This window comes from Lipophrys pholis, assembly GCF_963383615.2.
Source record: "Lipophrys pholis genome assembly, chromosome: 21".
Taxonomy (NCBI): domain Eukaryota; kingdom Metazoa; phylum Chordata; class Actinopteri; order Blenniiformes; family Blenniidae; genus Lipophrys; species Lipophrys pholis.
The window spans coordinates 24,427,008-24,444,507 of record NC_137649.1 but is presented as its reverse complement, the minus strand read 5'-3'; the positions used below and the strand labels follow the sequence as shown (position 1 = coordinate 24,444,507).

At 47.9% G+C, this 17,500-nt stretch overlaps 1 protein-coding gene across 1 annotated transcript in view; it reads left to right on the top strand.

Moving 5' to 3' along the window:
* Positions 1-17,500, top strand: part of galnt14 (UDP-N-acetyl-alpha-D-galactosamine:polypeptide N-acetylgalactosaminyltransferase 14 (GalNAc-T14)) — a gene marked incomplete at both ends in the record, with an annotated part of 51,000 nt that overhangs the window by 5,717 nt on the left and 27,783 nt on the right. Inside the window, 2 exons of the mRNA XM_080490172.1 lie at positions 1-148; positions 13,483-13,581. The exon at positions 1-148 is cut by the window's left edge and continues 58 nt beyond it. Coding sequence (XP_080346298.1) covers positions 1-148; positions 13,483-13,581 — 247 coding nt within the window. The remainder of the gene's footprint in view (positions 149-13,482; positions 13,582-17,500) is intronic.

The window sequence follows — 17,500 nt, the reverse complement described above, 5'->3', positions numbered from 1 at the left end:
GGCGCTCCGGAGACTCGGCGCTCCGGAGACTCGGCGCTCCGGAGACGCGGCGCTCCGGAGACTCGGCGCTCCGGAGACTCGGCGCTCCGGAGACGCGGCGCTCCGGAGACGCGGCGCTCCGGAGACTCGGCGCTCCGGAGACGCGGCGGTTCGTTGGCGCTGAACGTTGAAGACTCTTCCCCTGGATTCTCACGTTTGAAGTGGAAATCGGGGCGACTTCATGTTTTTTAATTAAAGTATCGTCACACGGCGGCGTCCGGGCAAACGGGGTCAGATTAGCGTTGAGCTCCCAGGAGGTGAAATTAGTTTGACTTCAAACATCCAGACGCTGCATTAATCTGACTTTTTAATATTCTGCTACGAGGTCGTTTCCCTCCGACGCGCCGCTTCACAGAAATGACTTGGGCTGAATGTTTGGAAGCAGCTGAGGTTTGGAGCAACTTTTCATCCCTGGATTGAGTTCACTTCAAAAGTTAAACTGAAACGGCTCTGAACGGCGGCTTCTGATTGGCCGGGGCGGGACATCACTCCTTCTTCAGAGTTCACCCGCCATTTTGAAAAACCGATTACAACCAGAACAGAATTCAACTGGTGGAGCAACGGAGGACTGCTGACGTTTCTTTGTCTAGTGGCGGCCAGAGGAGCCAGCATCTAGAGCAACTCACTACCAGAGGGTCCAGCATCTAGAGTGACTCACTACCAGAGGGTCCAGGATCTAGAGCGACTCACTACCAGAGGGTCCAGGATCTAGAGTGACTGACTACCAGAGGGTCCAGGATCTAGAGTGACTCACTACCAGAGGGTCCAGCATCTAGAGTGACTCACTACCAGAGGGTCCAGGATCTAGAGTGACTGACTACCAGAGGGTCCAGCATCTAGAGTGACTCACTACCAGAGGGTCCAGAGCTAGAGCAACTCACTACCAGAGGATCCAGAGCTAGAGCGACTGACTACCAGAGGATTCAGGATCTAGAGTGACTCGCTACCAGAGGATCCAGAGCTAGAGCAACTGACTACCAGAGGGTCCAGGATGTAGAGTGACTCGCTACCAGAGGATCCAGAGCTAGGGCGACTGACTACCAGAGGATTCAGGATCTAGAGCGACTCGCTACCAGAGGGTCCAGCATCTAGAGCGACTCACTACCAGAGGGTCCAGGATCTAGAGTGCCTCACTACCAGAGGGTCCAGCATCTAGAGTGACTGACTACCAGAGGTACCAGCGCTAGAGCGACGGACTACCAGATGATTCAGGATCTAGAGCGACTCGCGACCAGAGGATCCCGATCTAGAGCGACCCGCTACCAGCTGATGGCTCTGCCCATCTGCCCCGTCGTAATGGAAAATGATCGAGGTCGAGCAGCTCTAGAACTGTGTGCTGGACCGGCGCCATGAGCTGCTCTAGCGTGTCGTTGTGGATCGGGCCGGTTCCGGACCGTAGTGACGGAGCGTTTTCACTCCCTGAGCAACAGCGTGGTTCTTCCTCGCTCTGGCGACGCGACTCTGCTGGAAAGAGAGTCGATGAGCTGATTCCAGCGTTTAACTGAGTGAAGAAGCCTCCGTGAGCTTGTTTCTTTTCCTGGTGAAAGCGTTTCACGCCGAGGGTTCACAATGAATAACGGCCCCAAATGAGTTAAAAGGCCTCCCAGGAGGAGAGCGGTGCGCTGAGTGCTTCACAAATAATCACACAGAATGGGCTCCAGAGCAATTTGCATATAAAACAACAGTGTAAAAGGCTTTGTAAATAACAGCACAGCCATTTGTGAAATAATAACAGCTTGTGTTTCCCTCAGACGCCCATCCTCCACATGCTGCTGTCCTGGAAGCTCCTACGGGCGGTGGCCAAAATCTACGTACCTTTTAAAACAAACTGTCGTAACTCACGACACCATCTAGTGGTGCAAAGTGGTACTGCAAGCTGCAAGATCGTTAATTTAAATTTGACGTGATTGTTACAAAATGTGAGTTTTCGCTCTGGGAATTCCCCGCGAGCATCCAGGAAGAAATCATCACGGTAGTTTAATACACTTTGAATTCACGGGGTTTTGCAAAGAGGCGTTTTAACGTAACCAGATGCACACGGAGCAACAGATTGAACGGATTAAAGATCGGATTAGAAAAAGAACGAATGATTGAAAGGCTGAAGTTTGACGAAAGATGGAATCAACATCAGAAGAATCGGTGTGACGGCGGATTAATCAACGGATCGAATGAGTGAAAGAAGGAAAACCTTGAAAGTTTTCTTCACATATTGATGCTGTTTTTATACTTTTAGATTTTTATTTTGGTGACGCGCCTCAGCAGAGAAACCTGATCACAATACTTTTTCTAAACAGAACCCAAGAAGAACCGATGAACGATCCGACAGACAGATGAATGAATGAAAACCTCAAACTTTGGTTTCTTATTTACCTTTTTCCCTCCGTCTCAGGTCACCAGAGACAGGAAGTGGAATTTAATTGGTCCAAACAGTTGAACAGCGTCGAGCTTGAAGAAGTTAAATCCGACAAAACCTTTGGAAGGTCGAACACGAGGAGAGTAATTAGAGTACAAACCTCCGGTGAGACGGTCTGGCAGCAGGAAGGAGGAAGAATCATTTCCTCACCTGACTGGATGATTAATGGAGCAGCAGGGGGAGGGAGTCCAACAGGAAGTGAACACTGAAGATTCAAAGTAAAACAGTCCAACAGGAAGTGAACACTGAAGATTCAAAGTAAAACAGTCCAACAGGAAGTGAACACTGAAGATTCAAAGTAAAACAGTCCAACAGGAAGTGAACACTGAAGATTCAAAGTAAAACAGTCCAACAGGAAGTGAACACTGAAGATTCAAAGTAAAACAGTCCAACAGGAAGTGAACACTGAAGATTCAAAGTAAAACAGTCCAACAGGAAGTGAACACTCTGAAGATTCAAAGTAAAACAGTCCAACAGGAAGTGAACACTCTGGAGATTCAAAGTAAAACAGTCCAACAGGAAGTGAACACTCTGAAGATTCAAAGTAAAACAGTCCAACAGGAAGTGAACACTCTGAAGATTCAAAGTAAAACAGTCCAACAGGAAGTGAACACTCTGAAGATTCAAAATAAAACAGTCCAACAGGAAGTAAACACTCTGAAGAGTCAAAGTAAAACAGTCCAACAGGAAGTGAACACTCTGAAGATTCAAAATAAAACAGTCCAACAGGAAGTAAACACTCTGAAGAGTCAAAGTAAAACAGTCCAACAGGAAGTGAACACTCTGAAGATTCAAAATAAAACAGTCCAACAGGAAGTAAACACTCTGAAGAGTCAAAGTAAAACAGTCCAACAGGAAGTGAACACTCTGGAGATTCAAAGTAAAACAGTCCAACAGGAAGTAAACACTCTGAAGAGTCAAAGTAAAACAGTCCAACAGGAAGTAAACACTCTGAAGATTCAAAGTAAAACAGTCCAACAGGAAGTGAACACTCTGAAGAGTCAAAGTAAAACAGTCCAACAGGAAGTAAACACTCTGAAGAGTCAAAGTAAAACAGTCCAACAGGAAGTAAACACTCTGAAGAGTCAAAGTAAAACAGTCCAACAGGAAGTAAACACTCTGGAGATTCAAAGTAAAACAGTCCAACAGGAAGTAAACACTCTGAAGAGTCAAAGTAAAACAGTCCAACAGGAAGTAAACACTCTGGAGATTCAAAATAAAACAGTCCAACAGGAAGTAAACACTCTGAAGATTCAAAGTAAAACAGTCCAACAGGAAGTAAACACTCTGAAGATTCAAAGTAAAACAGTCCAACAGGAAGTGAACACTCTGGAGATTCAAAGTAAAACAGTCCAACAGGAAGTAAACACTCTGAAGATTCAAAGTAAAACAGTCCAACAGGAAGTGAACACTCTGGTGATTCAAAGTAAAACAGTCCAACAGGAAGTAAACACTCTGGAGATTCAAAGTAAAACAGTCCAACAGGAAGTGAACACTCTGGAGATTCAAAGTAAAACAGTCCAACAGGAAGTAAACACTCTGAAGATTCAAAGTAAAACAGTCCAACAGGAAGTGAACACTCTGGTGATTCAAAGTAAAACAGTCCAACAGGAAGTAAACACTCTGAAGAGTCAAAGTAAAACAGTCCAACAGGAAGTAAACACTCTGAAGAGTCAAAGTAAAACAGTCCAACAGGAAGTAAACACTCTGAAGATTCAAAATATGTGATTGTCTGTGTGCTCTCTGCATTGTGTGTGTGTGTGTGTGTGTGTGTGTGTGTGTGTGTGTGTGTGTGTGTGTGTGTGTGTGTGTGTGTGTGTGTGTGTGTGTGTGTGTGTGTGTGTGTGTGTGTGTGTGCGTGCCCCGATGCAGGTACAACTTCCCAGTCAGCTTCACCTTCACACAGGCAGGAAACCATCAGTCACTCCGTAGCCTCAGGTCGACACACACACACACACACACACACACACACACACACACACACACACACACACACACACACACACACACACACACACACACACACACACACACACACACACACACACACACACACACACACACACACACACAGAGGAGTAGATGAATGTTGGGAGGCAGGCAGTGGGAGAGGTTTTCCACATGGAGGATTCTGTACAATGGATCTGTGGTCATTCTCCATCACACACACATGCTCACACACACACACACACACACACACACACACACACACACACACACACACTCACGCACACACGCAGAGTGATGACAGTGTGTGTGGGTTCTGCTGGGTGATGAATGAAGCAATATTTCAGTATAAACCAGCATCCCGCCACAGATGGTGGTGCTTATACCACACACACATACACACACACACACACACACACACACACACACACACACACACACACACACACACACACACACACACACACACACACACACACACACTCTGAAAAGCCCATCTGTCAGAGAGCGACAGGGTCGGCAGCACAGAAGAATCACCTGTCCTATTACACAGCCGTACGCACTGAGCAATGCATGGAAATGCACATCTATATGCAAACACACACACACACTGAGAACACACACACACACACACACACACACACACACACACACACACACACAGCCAGCCACACTCATTAAACTCTGCTGTGTTGTTTCATTGTGTTCGACACGAGAGCCCAGAGGGCAAAAAATCTCAGTGCCAGGCATTAGCAGCATCACACACACACACACACACACACACACACACACACACACACACACACACACACACACACACACACACACACACACACACACACACACACACACACACACACACACACACACACACGCGTTTGGTAGTTATTGTTATGCCAGGTTGCCTGCAGGTGTGGTAGACAGGGCCTCTGCTGTCCTAGTTGTTTTCCATCCAACACACACACACACACACACACACACACACACACACACACACACACACACACACACACACACACACACACACACACACACACACACACACACACACACACACACACACACACACACACAGGAGAAAAACAAGTCAATGTTTCATTTATAAGTTTGTACTGAAATCACAGAGACTGAACGAACTTCTGAAAGTAGAGTATACCTCATGAGTACTAACCTTTAGTTACTCACTGATACCAAGTACCAGCCTTTAGTTACTTGTCAAAACTGAGTACCGATACGAATACTAACCTTTTGTTACTTGTCTGTCACACTTTAATCATGTTTAGCATGTAGCATGTAGCATCACTGGTGTGTGAGCACTGAAACTCTTTAGCATGTAGCATTTAGCATCGCTGGAGTTACGTGCTGAGCAGTTAAACTACTGGGTGACGTCGTTCTAACTCTGCTGGTCCAAATGTCTCTGGTGATGAAGTTGCTGGTGATGAAGTTGCTGGTGATGATGTTGCTGATGATGATTTTGTTGCTGATGAAGTTGCTGGTGATGATGTTGCTGGTGATGATGGTGAAGAAGTTGCTGGTGATGAAGTTGTTGCTCTTACACGAACTATATTTCTCCTTGATATTTTGTACAAACATAATTCACATCTGTTTTTGTTTTGTCGTTCTCAATAATCTATAAATAATGGAGGCTAACACGTTAGCTTTCCGCTAATGGAGAACTGGAGCAGATTGTAGCAACAAAGTTGTTGGAAAAGAGATTTAAACTTCATTTCTGTGGAGTCAGAAAATCTCCGAGGGCCAAAACCTCCACAAACAATCGGCAGAACAAGTTTCCAGATTAAGCCGCTGAAGCTCTTAATGAATATTTCTGTTTTTAGTCGCCTTGCGATCTTTTGACTTGTAGCTGAACTAGCGTGAAATATTTGATGAATCAAATTGCCGCAGTGGAGCAGCGATGTGAAGTCCTCTCTCTCTCTCTGTCTCTCTCTCTCTCTCTGTCTCTCTCTCTCTCTGTCTCTCTCTCTCTCTCTCTCTCTCTCTCTCTCTCTCTCTCTCTCTCTCTCTCTCTCTCTCTCTCTCTCTCTCTCTCTCTCTCTCTCTCTCTCTCTCTCTCTCTCTCTCTCTCTCTCTCTCTCTCTCTCTCTCTCTCTCTCTCTCTCTCTCTCTCTCTCTCTCTCTCTCTCTCTCTCTCTCTCTCTCTCTCTCTCTCTCTCTCTCTCTCTCTCTCTCTCTCTCTCTCTCTCTCTCTCTCTCTCTCTCTCTGTCGTTTCCTCGTCGTCTCTGAAGTGGGTTCCTCTGATAGCGACAGAAGTTCAGGCGAGTGCGTGAAACAGACTGAGGATAGAAAGACGACGACTCTTCTTCGTCTTTCTTTGTTCAGAGTCTCGTCTGTGTTCGTGTCGTACAAACTGACCCATTCAGGACGGTGTGCTACTGGCAGACACATGCTACGTGCTAATGCTAATCACAGCAGCATGCTAATGCTAATCACAGCAGCATGCTAATGCTAATCACAGCAGCATGCTAATGCTAATCACAGCAGCATGCTAATGCTCTCAGGATAAAGCATCTCTACAACCAAGAACTAGAACTTGGTCAATTGGTGCTTTTTTTCACCTCTGCTGTCATGTGTTTACCTCCTGATGAACCTGGTTTAGCCAACACACACACACACACACACACACACACACACACACACACACACACACACACACACACACACACACACACACACACACACACACACACACACACACACACACTCATAAAAAATGAATGATCTTGGCACCATCTGGACAGAAACACTCGTCTCTTCTTCTCTTTCCTCTTCATCACTCGTTCACGCCTCGTTCTTCTTCTGACAGAACGCTGAGGCTCCGTTGTCGGGCGGAGGAATCCTTCCATCGGAGCAGGAATCTGATTGGCTGTGAAGTTTGATTGTTCTTCCTGTTTGGGTCCAGAAACATGATTATCTTATTCTGTCATGTGTTTGTTTTGCTGAATCAGATGGACGTCGGTAAATTTCTACTGAGCTTTGGACAATGGATGGATGGATGGATGGATGTATGATGGATGGATGGATGGATGGATGGATGGATGGATGGATGGATGGATGGATGGATGGATGGACGGATGAGGATGGATGGATGGATGGATGGACGGACGGATGAGGATGGATGGATGGATGGATGGACGGATGGATGGATGGATGTATGATGGATGGATGGATGGATGGATGGATGGATGGATGGATGGATGGATGGACGGATGGACGGACGGATGAGGATGGATGGATGGATGGATGGACGGACGGATGAGGATGGATGGATGGATGGATGGACGGACGGATGAGGATGGATGGATGGATGGATGGATGGATGGATGGATGGATGGATGGATGGATGGACGGATTGGATATCTTATATTTTTAAGCGACTGAGAAGGGAAAGATGTTTTTAAATCGACAGGTTTGTCCTCGGAGCGTCTGACCAACGCCGACGTGTCGTCTGTGGTCAGAATGTCCTAAAGTTCTAAACAACGAGATCAACATGCTTCAGCCCGATGGATCAGTACTTTATTGATCCCAGGGAAGAGGTCGTCTCTTGCTGAGCAGTTTGAGCTCAGACCCTTCTGATGGTTCCTCAGAACCTTTTGGAGGTTCGCTGTAAGTCCCTCTCCGGGAAGACGTTGGTTCTCCAGCCTCTACCGCTGTGGTCTCTTTAGTCCACCGACCCTGGTCTGCTGAGTCCAAAGTCCTCCTGAGTCAGCCTGGCGCTGCAGTCCACCGGGGGTCGGGCTACCGCCCTGACAGGAAACAATAAGCTTCTGATCACAGCCACTGCTGTCCGGAGCTGGAGGTCTTGAACAGGGTCCACTCGGACTCCATGTCCCGAACGTCCTCTGGGAAAATCTGCCTGGTCTGGCCCACAGTCTTCCCACCACCTGATCCGACTCGCCACCAATGGGTTATCCATTGAAGCTCTGCTCCTCTTCCAGAACAGCTGGTCTCAGGTCGGTGAAACCACAACCAAGTCTACCATTGACCTTTGACCCCAGGAGCTCTGGTACCAAGTCTACTGATGAGTTTTGTTGTGTCAGAACCTGATGTTTGTTCTGGACAATCAGTGAGAAGTCCAACAACAGATCACCGTTCAGGTTCAGGTTGCTCCCAGTCGTCTCCTTCCAGGTTGCCCGGTCGTTGCCAACGTGAAGTTGCCCAGTTAGGTGGATCGGGATCAAGTCTTTGTCTCTAACAAGAAATCTGTCCCGATCTGTTGTGTTTGTGATCCAGTGGAGAGGATTTACTGATCCTGGACCAGGTTCCAGAGCCATCCTGACCATTTGGGAACATTTAGATATTCCAGGACTTATCCGGGTTCGCCCCAGACTAGAATGTATTGATCCGGTCTGTTTGATCCAGTCTGTTTGATCCAGTCTGTTTGCGGTGGTCCTTCCTCGGCGAGGCGTCCCTCGTTCCAGGAGCCGGGGCCACGATAAAAATAAGGCCTCCGTCATATTTAGTGTTTCCTGTCGCATTATTTTGTCTTGTTTTCCTCTTCTTTCTTCTCTTGTTTTGTTTTTTTCTATCTAGTCTTTATTTCTGTCTTTTCTATTTCACACCTCCTCTGCGGCATTCAAGTGTGATTTTATTTCACTCTGGAGCCTCGCCTCCTCTTCTTCTTCCTCCTCTTCCTCCCCCTCATATTCTTCTCCCTCACTTCATCAGTTTCCCCCACATTTCGTTTTTCTTCTCCGTGTGTGTGTGTGTGTGTGTGTGTGTGTGTGTGTGTGAGTGTGTGTGTTAACTTCCTGATGCGCGAAAACTCAAGAGAAAGCTCTCTCTCAGACACACACACACACACACACACACACACACACACACACACACACACACACACACACATACACACACACACACACACACACACACACATACACACGCTCTGGGAGTATGAACGCTTGTTCATATCAGCTCTGACATCAGTCATCTGTCAGCACAACTTTTATCTCTCTCTATCTCTGTCTGTCACACACACACACACACACACACACACACACACACACACACACACACACACACACACACACACACACACACACACACGCGCTGAGGCGGCTCGTCTTTATCTTCTGATCGTTCCTCTCTGGTGGAGCTGCTGAATAAATCGACTGCAGGAAAAAGGCGAGATGGGGACGAGCAGATAGAGGGACGGTGGAGGCAACAGGGACATGATGGGATCTGATATGACACGTGTATGTGTGTGTGTGTGTGCGTGCTTGCATGCGTGTGTGTGTGTGTGTGTGTGCGTGTGCCCTGCAGTGTCTGTTGTATTCGTTGTTATATAAATAAAGTTGAATTGAATTGAAACTCTGCCGGCTCCTCCAACTACTTTTAAGTAAATTCAGATATCAGATAAAAGAATGTTTGCAGCTGATTGTGGACACCCACCCAGAGGATTGACGATAGTAGTGAGAACTGATCCAGAAGTACTTTTACTTGAGGTAAAAGTACTTCTGGATCAGTTCTGAGGCCTGTACTACGAACCGTGATAAACATATCCAGGGTTTCTCTGTTTTCTGGTTGACTGATCCAGACATTCTGGATCCTGATCAGCATTAACAGGAAGCGGGTTATCACCTCACTAGTTCAACCAGAGTTTCCCTCCAGGATCAGAGCGTTCACATGAAAGGGGCGGAGCTTGCAGCGTGTGACCAATCACAGAGGGAGAAACCCTGCAGAGCAGCTGACTTTACCATAGAGGAGCAATTAATCTCTGAGATTATGAAGAATTCAAACCCATCCAGCAGCTCAGAGCAACACTGCTGCTGCAGGCAGAACCAGAACCGTCCTGACTTGTTAATCCTGACTTGGTGAGATTAGAGCAGATTAATTCATGGGACAATAGAAACAGAGTCACTTTCACTTTATTCCAGCAGAACGGTTCCAGGCAGAGCTTCCTCACTGCTCTTCTTTTACTTTACATTTTACCTCCACTGGTTCTGAGGCGGAGGTTCTGAGGCGGAGGTTCCTCCATAAGAGAAAACCTGAGTTAATCCTGAACTTACCTGGATAACAGAAAACCAGAGTTAATCCTGAAGTTACCTAGATAAGAGAAAACCTGAGTTAATCCCTAGATAAGAGAAAACCAGAGTTAATCCTGAACTTACCTGGATAAGAGAAAACCAGAGTTAATCCTGAACTTACCTGGATAAGAGAAAACCAGAGTTAATCCTGAAGTTACCTGGATAAGAGAAAATCCAGCGTTGTAGTTCGGGGCTAAGAGCTGTTTGAAATCCAGTTTTGGACTCCATCTATCACCTCTCCTCCCTCCTGATCAGATGTACTGTCGCTTTAAGATCTTCCAGATTCATGTTTGCGTTGGACTTGCTGACCGTACGTTTCAGACGGGATTTAATCCCAGATGTCGGCTACGTTTGGACTGAACTTTCACTAGTTCTGGACACTAGTTCACACATTTCAAGTGGAAAAACATGAATCCTCTTTAAATCATAAACTGGTGGTTTAAAACTGTTGTGACTAGTTCAGGTAAACTGGTTATCCTCTCGCCCAGGTGACCGACAGTGAGGTAAACCGTGACGTCCTTGTTGTGTGGTAATAGTTAAAAATGTTTCTGAGCAAGTCAAGAAGATCGGGAATCACCCTCAAAACGATTGTGAGGAATTTAAAGTTCCAGAATGAAAAGAGACCAAGGAGGAAACATTTTGCGGCAGTGGACGCACGCGGCAGCCATGTTTTTACGGAGCGTGATCGGCCTCCACCTTGTTTCTTTCATCATCGCGCCGCCGAAGCAAACGGAAAAAGATTCAATTGGGAGTTAATGAGGTGCTAATGCTATTATTTCACAGCTGATCGCTCGCCGGCGCTGACTGATGCTGCCTGCCGACCTGTTAATACAACAAATTAGGAGGTTCCGGCTTCACTTTCGACCCGCGGGCAGATCTCAGGAGGAAGCTGGGTGTTTGGCTCAAGGGCACTGCGGTGAACAGCTAACGATGCTAACTGGGCTGATTGCTAAAATCCAGTTCAGTTTTGTTTATGAGGCTCTGATCAGAACACACTCTCCTAACAGAACCTTTCATTCAAATAAAGAGAAACAGACGACAGTCCACTGAAGGTAGGAAGGTACGTAGGTAGGTAGGTAGGAAGGTAGGAAGGTAGGTAGGTAGGTAGGTAGGAAGGTAGGAAGGTAGGAAGGTAGGAAGGTAGGTAGGTAGGTAGGAAGGTAGGTAGGTAGGTAGGTAGGTAGGAAGGTAGGTAGGTAGGTAGGAAGGTAGGTAGGTAGGTAGGTAGGTAGGTAGGTAGGTAGGTAGGTAGGAAGGTAGGTAGGTAGGTAGGAAGGTAGGTAGGTAGGTAGGTAGGTAGGAAGGTAGGTAGGTAGGTAGGTAGGTAGGAAGGTAGTTAGGAAGGTAGGTAGGTAGGTAGGTAGGTAGGTAGGTAGGAAGGTAGGTAGGAAGGTAGGTAGGTAGGTAGGTAGGTAGGTAGGTAGGTAGGTAGGTAGGTAGGAAGGTAGGAAGGTAGGTAGGTAGGTAGGAAGGTAGGTAGGTAGGAAGGTAGGAAGGTAGGTAGGTAGGTAGGAAGGTAGGTAGGTAGGTAGGTAGGTAGGAAGGTAGGTAGGTAGGTAGGTAGGTAGGAAGGTAGTTAGGAAGGTAGGTAGGTAGGTAGGTAGGTAGGTAGGTAGGTAGGTAGGTAGGAAGGTAGGTAGGAAGGTAGGTAGGTAGGTAGGTAGGTAGGTAGGTAGGTAGGTAGGTAGGTAGGTAGGTAGGAAGGTACGTAGGTAGGTAGGTAGGTAGGTAGGTAGGTAGGAAGGTAGGTAGGTAGGTAGGTAGGTAGGTAGGTAGGTAGGTAGGTAGGAAGGTAGTTAGGAAGGTAGGTAGGTAGGTAGGAAGGTACGTAGGTAGGTAGGTAGGTAGGTAGGTAGGAAGGTAGGTAGGAAGGTAGGTAGGTAGGTAGGAAGGTACGTAGGTAGGTAGGTAGGTAGGTAGGTAGGTAGGTAGGTAGGTAGGAAGGTAGGTAGGAAGGTAGGTAGGTAGGTAGGTAGGTAGGTAGGTAGGTAGGTAGGTAGGTAGGTAGGTAGGTAGGTAGGGAGTGTAGGTAGGTAGGTAGTGTAGGTAGGTAGGTAGGTAGGTAGGTAGGTAGGTAGGAAAGTAGGTAGTGTAGGTAGGTAGGTAGGTAGGTAGGTAGGTAGGTAGGTAGGTAGGTAGGTAGTGTAGGTAGGTAGGTAGTGTAGGGAGGTAGGTAGGTAGGTAGTGTAGGTAGGTAGGTAGGTAGTGTAGGGAGGTAGTGTAGGGAGGTAGGTAGGTAGGTAGGTAGTGTAGGTAGGTAGGTAGGAAGGTAGGTAGGTAGGTAGGTAGGTAGGTAGTGTAGGTAGGTAGTGTAGGGAGGGAGGGAGGGAGGGAGGGAGGTAGATAGGTAGGTAGTGTAGGTAGGTAGGTAGTGTAGGTAGGTAGGTAGGTAGGTAGTGTAGGTAGGTAGGTAGGTAGGTAGTGTAGGTAGTGTAGGTAGTGTAGGTAGGTAGTGTAGGTAGGTAGGTAGGTAGGTAGGTAGGTAGGTAGGTAGGTAGTGTAGGTAGGTAGGTAGGTAGTGTAGGTAGGCAGGTAGGTAGGTAGGTAGGTAGGTAGGTAGGTAGGTAGGTAGGTAGGTAGGTAGTGTAGGTAGGCAGGTAGGTAGGTAGGTAGGTAGGTAGGTAGGTAGGTAGGACAGTAGGAATGGTAGGTAGGTAGGTAGGTAGTGTAGGTAGGTAGGTAGGTAGGTAGGTAGGACGGTAGGACACACACAAGCAGAATAAAAAATGTTTCTACAAAAACAGAAGAGCACCAGAACACGGCGATCAGCTTGTTTCTGTGTGGAAATGTCACCAATCCTTCAATCTGATAGGTAAAGGCCAGAGAGAGTGTGTGTGTGTGTGTGTGTGTGTGTGTGTGTGTGTGTGTGTGTGTGTGTGTGTGTGTGTGTGTGTGTGTGTGTGTGTGTCTGTGTCTCCTGGTCAGTTAGTCGTTAGCGATGCTGTTAGCAGCTAAAAGTTAGCCGCTCTCTGTTTGCTCAGATGCTGTGCAGCCCCTCACCAGGGTCCCCGGTTTGATTCCCGTCTCTTCTTCTCTCACAGCTGCACGACTCAACACTACGACTCTGATCTTCCTCCTACCTCCATCATCATCACCTTCCACAACGAGGCCAGATCCACACTGCTGCGCACCGTCAAGAGGTAACACACACACACACACACACACACACACACACACACACACACACACACACACACACACACACAGCTCCAGGCTTTGGCCTGAGTTCAGCTCATTATACCAGTCAGTCAGCGGGGACTGGCTACGTCTCCTCACTATCACAGAGGACAGTGTGTGTGTGTTTGTGTTTGTGTGTGTTTGTGTGTGTGTGTGTGTCCTCCCCTTCTCAAAGCTCTGCAGTTTTCAACCAATTAAAAGACAATCTGTCTCCCTGGGCCTCTCCGCTCCTCTTGGCTCCGCTCCGGCTGGATATATATATATATAAACGTGTGTGTGTGTGTGTGTGTGTGTGTGTGTGTGTGTGTGTGTGTGTGTGTGTGTGTGTGTGTGTGTGTGTGTGTGTGTGTGTGTGAGAAGTTGTTTAGCTTCCTTTTCTTCACCGTTGCTCTCAGCAGGGGGCAGCGGATCTTCCTGCTTCTCTGCTGCTGCAAACTGTTTCCACTGACATTAAAACATTTTCTCCATAAATATATCCGATCGTTAGAAATTTAAAAAAAGAAAAGAGACGCGGAGAAACTTCACCGCCGCTCTGTTTGGATATTAATACACTGATTTTACTGCACTGCACACCAGCTCATACACACAGTACAGCTTGGAGAATAAAACTTTTACATCCACAGTCAACACACTGGTCAATGAATGAACCGCAAAAGATGCTCTATAATCTGATGCTAGGGGAAGATGCTCTATAATCTGATGCTAGGGGGGAGATGCTCTATAATCTGATGCTAGGGGGGAGATGCTCTATAATCTGATGCTAGGGGAGGAAAATGCTCTATAATCTGGATGTTGGAGGAGGAAGATGCTCTATCATCTGATTTTAGAGGAGGAAGATGCTCTATAATCTAGATTATCTGAAGTTACTTCAATCTTCGCTTGTTCTTATTTTTAAAGATTTTAAACTAGTCTAGTGTTTTTACTGGAAACTACGAACACAAACTTTCCAAATGGCTCGTTTCCAAGGTCTCTCTCTCTCTCTCTCTCTCTCTCTCCCTCCCACCTTCTCTCTCTCTCTCTCTCTCTATCTCTCTCTCTCTCTCCCACCTTCTCTCTCTCTCTCTCTCTCCCTCTCTCCCACCTTCTCTCTCTCTCTCTCTCTCTCTCTCTCTCTCCCACCTTCTCTCTCTCTCTCTCTCTCTCTCTCTCTCTCTCTCCCACCTTCTCTCTTTCTCTCTCTCTCTCTCTCCCTCTCTCCCACCTTCTCTCGCTCTCCCTCCCCCCACCCTCTGACTCCCCCCTCCCACCCTCCCCCACCCTCTACCTCTCCCCCCCACCCTCTACCTCCCTCTCCTTCCTTCTCTGTCTCTACCTCTCTCTCTCTCCCTCCCTCTCCCCCCCCTCCCCCCCTACCCCTCTCCCCCCCTCTCCCTCTCCCTCTACCTCTCCCTCTACCTCTCTCTCCTTCCCTCTCTGTCTCTACCTCTCTCTCTCTCTCTCTCTCCCTCTCCCTCTACCTCTCTCCCTCTACCCCTCTCCCTCGCCCTCTCCTTCTACCTCCCTCCCTCTCCCTCTCCCTCTACCTCCCTCCCTCTCCCTCCCTCTACCCCCCCCCCCCCCTCTCATTAGATGATCATCCCTCCTCAGAGTGTCGTTCCCCTCAGAGAGGTGAGGAGTCGACGTTAGCATCCTGTTCTAATGGCGCGGCCGCCGCTCGGCCCCATTAGCTGTAAATCGTCAGTAATTTCCGTCAGTGAACCGAAGCAGAACGTTTACGAGAGACGAGGCAGGTCAGATTATCGTTTCTACATCACTTCTCCTCCTCCAATGAGCCGCTGCTCCTCCTCCGCAGGATTTATGAGGAAATGAAAAGTAAACTTTCAAATTGTGAAATCTCATCAACTGTCTGCACCTTTCTCCTCCGTCAGTCAGTCCTTCCTTCAGTCCGTCTGTTGCTCCGTCAGTCAGTCCTTCCTTCAGTCCGTCTGTTGCTCCGTCAGTCAGTCCTTCCTTCAGTCCGTCTGTTGCTCCGTCAGTCAGTCCTTCCTTCAGTCCGTCTGTTGCTCCGTCAGTCAGTCCTTCCTTCAGTCCGTCTGTTGCTCCGTCAGTCAGTCCTTCCTTCAGTCCGTCTGTTGCTCCGTCAGTCAGTCCTTCCTTCAGTCCGTCTGTTGCTCCGTCAGTCAGTCCTTCCTTCAGCCCGTCTGTTGCTCCGTCAGTCAGTCCTTCCTTCAGCCCGTCTGTTGCTCCGTCAGTCAGTCCTTCCTTCAGCCCGTCTGTTGCTCCGTCAGTCAGTCCTTCCTTCAGCCCGTCTGTTGCTCCGTCAGTCAGTCCTTCCTTCAGTCCGTCTGTTGCTCCGTCAGTCAGTCCTTCCTTCAGTCCGTCTGTTGCTCCGTCAGTCAGTCCTTCCTGCAGCCCGTCTGTTGCTCCGTCAGTCAGTCCTTCCTTCAGTCCGTCTGTTGCTCCGTCAGTCAGTCCTTCCTTCAGTCCGTCTGTTGCTCCGTCAGTCAGTCCTTCCTTCAGCCCGTCTGTTGCTCCGTCAGCTCCGTCAGCTCCGCCCTGGGCCTACTTCTGTTTGCTGCATGTTCTTTCTGTCCGTCTGATAAAAACACTTAATTCTTCCACTTATTTGGAACAGAAGATGAGAAAATGGGTAAATCGTAAAAATAATAGTTTCCAGCTGCAATTCTGCTAAATGAGACGATAGAAACGATGTAGTTACCATGTTGGTGCACTAGTTGGTGCTGGTTAGTTAGCAGAGAACAAGGAGCTCTAAACATGAACACTGGGAGAACATTGGAATGGACAGACCATCAAGTTGAATCGTTATTATGGTGACTGTCAAAATAAAAGCACCATAGCTAACCTTAAAAATGTTAGGTCGTTGAGATTCATCAGTGTGTGTGTGTGTGTGTGTGTGTGTGTGTGTGTGTGTGTGTGTGTGTGTGTGTGTGTGTGTGTGTGTGTGTGTGTGTGTGTGTGTCTCTTCCATTATCACACAAAGTTTCTGAAGGATTTGAACGATACCAACTTTTCTCTTGACAGCCAAAACACTGAGTCTTTTATCAAACACGGCGTTTAAAGAATAGAAAGAAGTTTTTGTTGCGGCGGCTCGGTGGCGGCGGCGGCTCGGTGGCGGCGGCTCGGTGGAAACACCAGGAGCCAATCAAAGCAGAACAATTAGAGGATGAAAGCAGAGCGATTCTGGAGTCTGACGGCAGAAACAATGACAGACACTTTGAAGAGCTTTCATCTCCTCAGACTGGCGTCGATAATTCATCAAGAACCGTCCAATCACAACATTGATCAGCCAAACATTGATCCTTCTCCTCTGCACTGGGGGGGGGCGGGGGTGGGGTGGGGTGGGGCGGGGGGGTGTTGGGGGGGTGGGTCTTGTGTTCTATTTGATTTGTTCTTAATTACTCAGCTTCACTTTCTGATTTCTTGTTTTCACATCGAATCAACGAAGATTGATTCAAATCTCTTTTCTCTCATTTCCATTTTCTGAAAGAATCAAACCTTTCGCCCCCTGAGCTCCTCGGTCAGGGCAACTCCCCACCCACCCACCCCACCCCACCCCACCCCCACCCACCCCAAGGTCCACCAGTCAGGGTGAAAGCCCCCCCGCCCCCGCAGCCGGGGCAGAGAAGAGCCACAGTGTCTGGGTCAGCACCAGCTCAGCACTTTCTGACTCAGTGTTCCTGAAAATGCTCACTAAAGACTCTGGACACCACCACCACCCCCACCCCCCACCACCATCACCACCCCCCCACCCCACCCCCCTCACTGATCAGTCAGGATTTATTAGCGCTGCAGATTTAAGCCTCGGTGTTCATCTCCAGGCGAAGCTTCAGGCCTCCTGATTATCTCCTTTCATCTGTAATCACTGCTTTTATTCCTCTACCAGAATCAAACACCTTTCCCTCCATCCCTCCATCCATCATC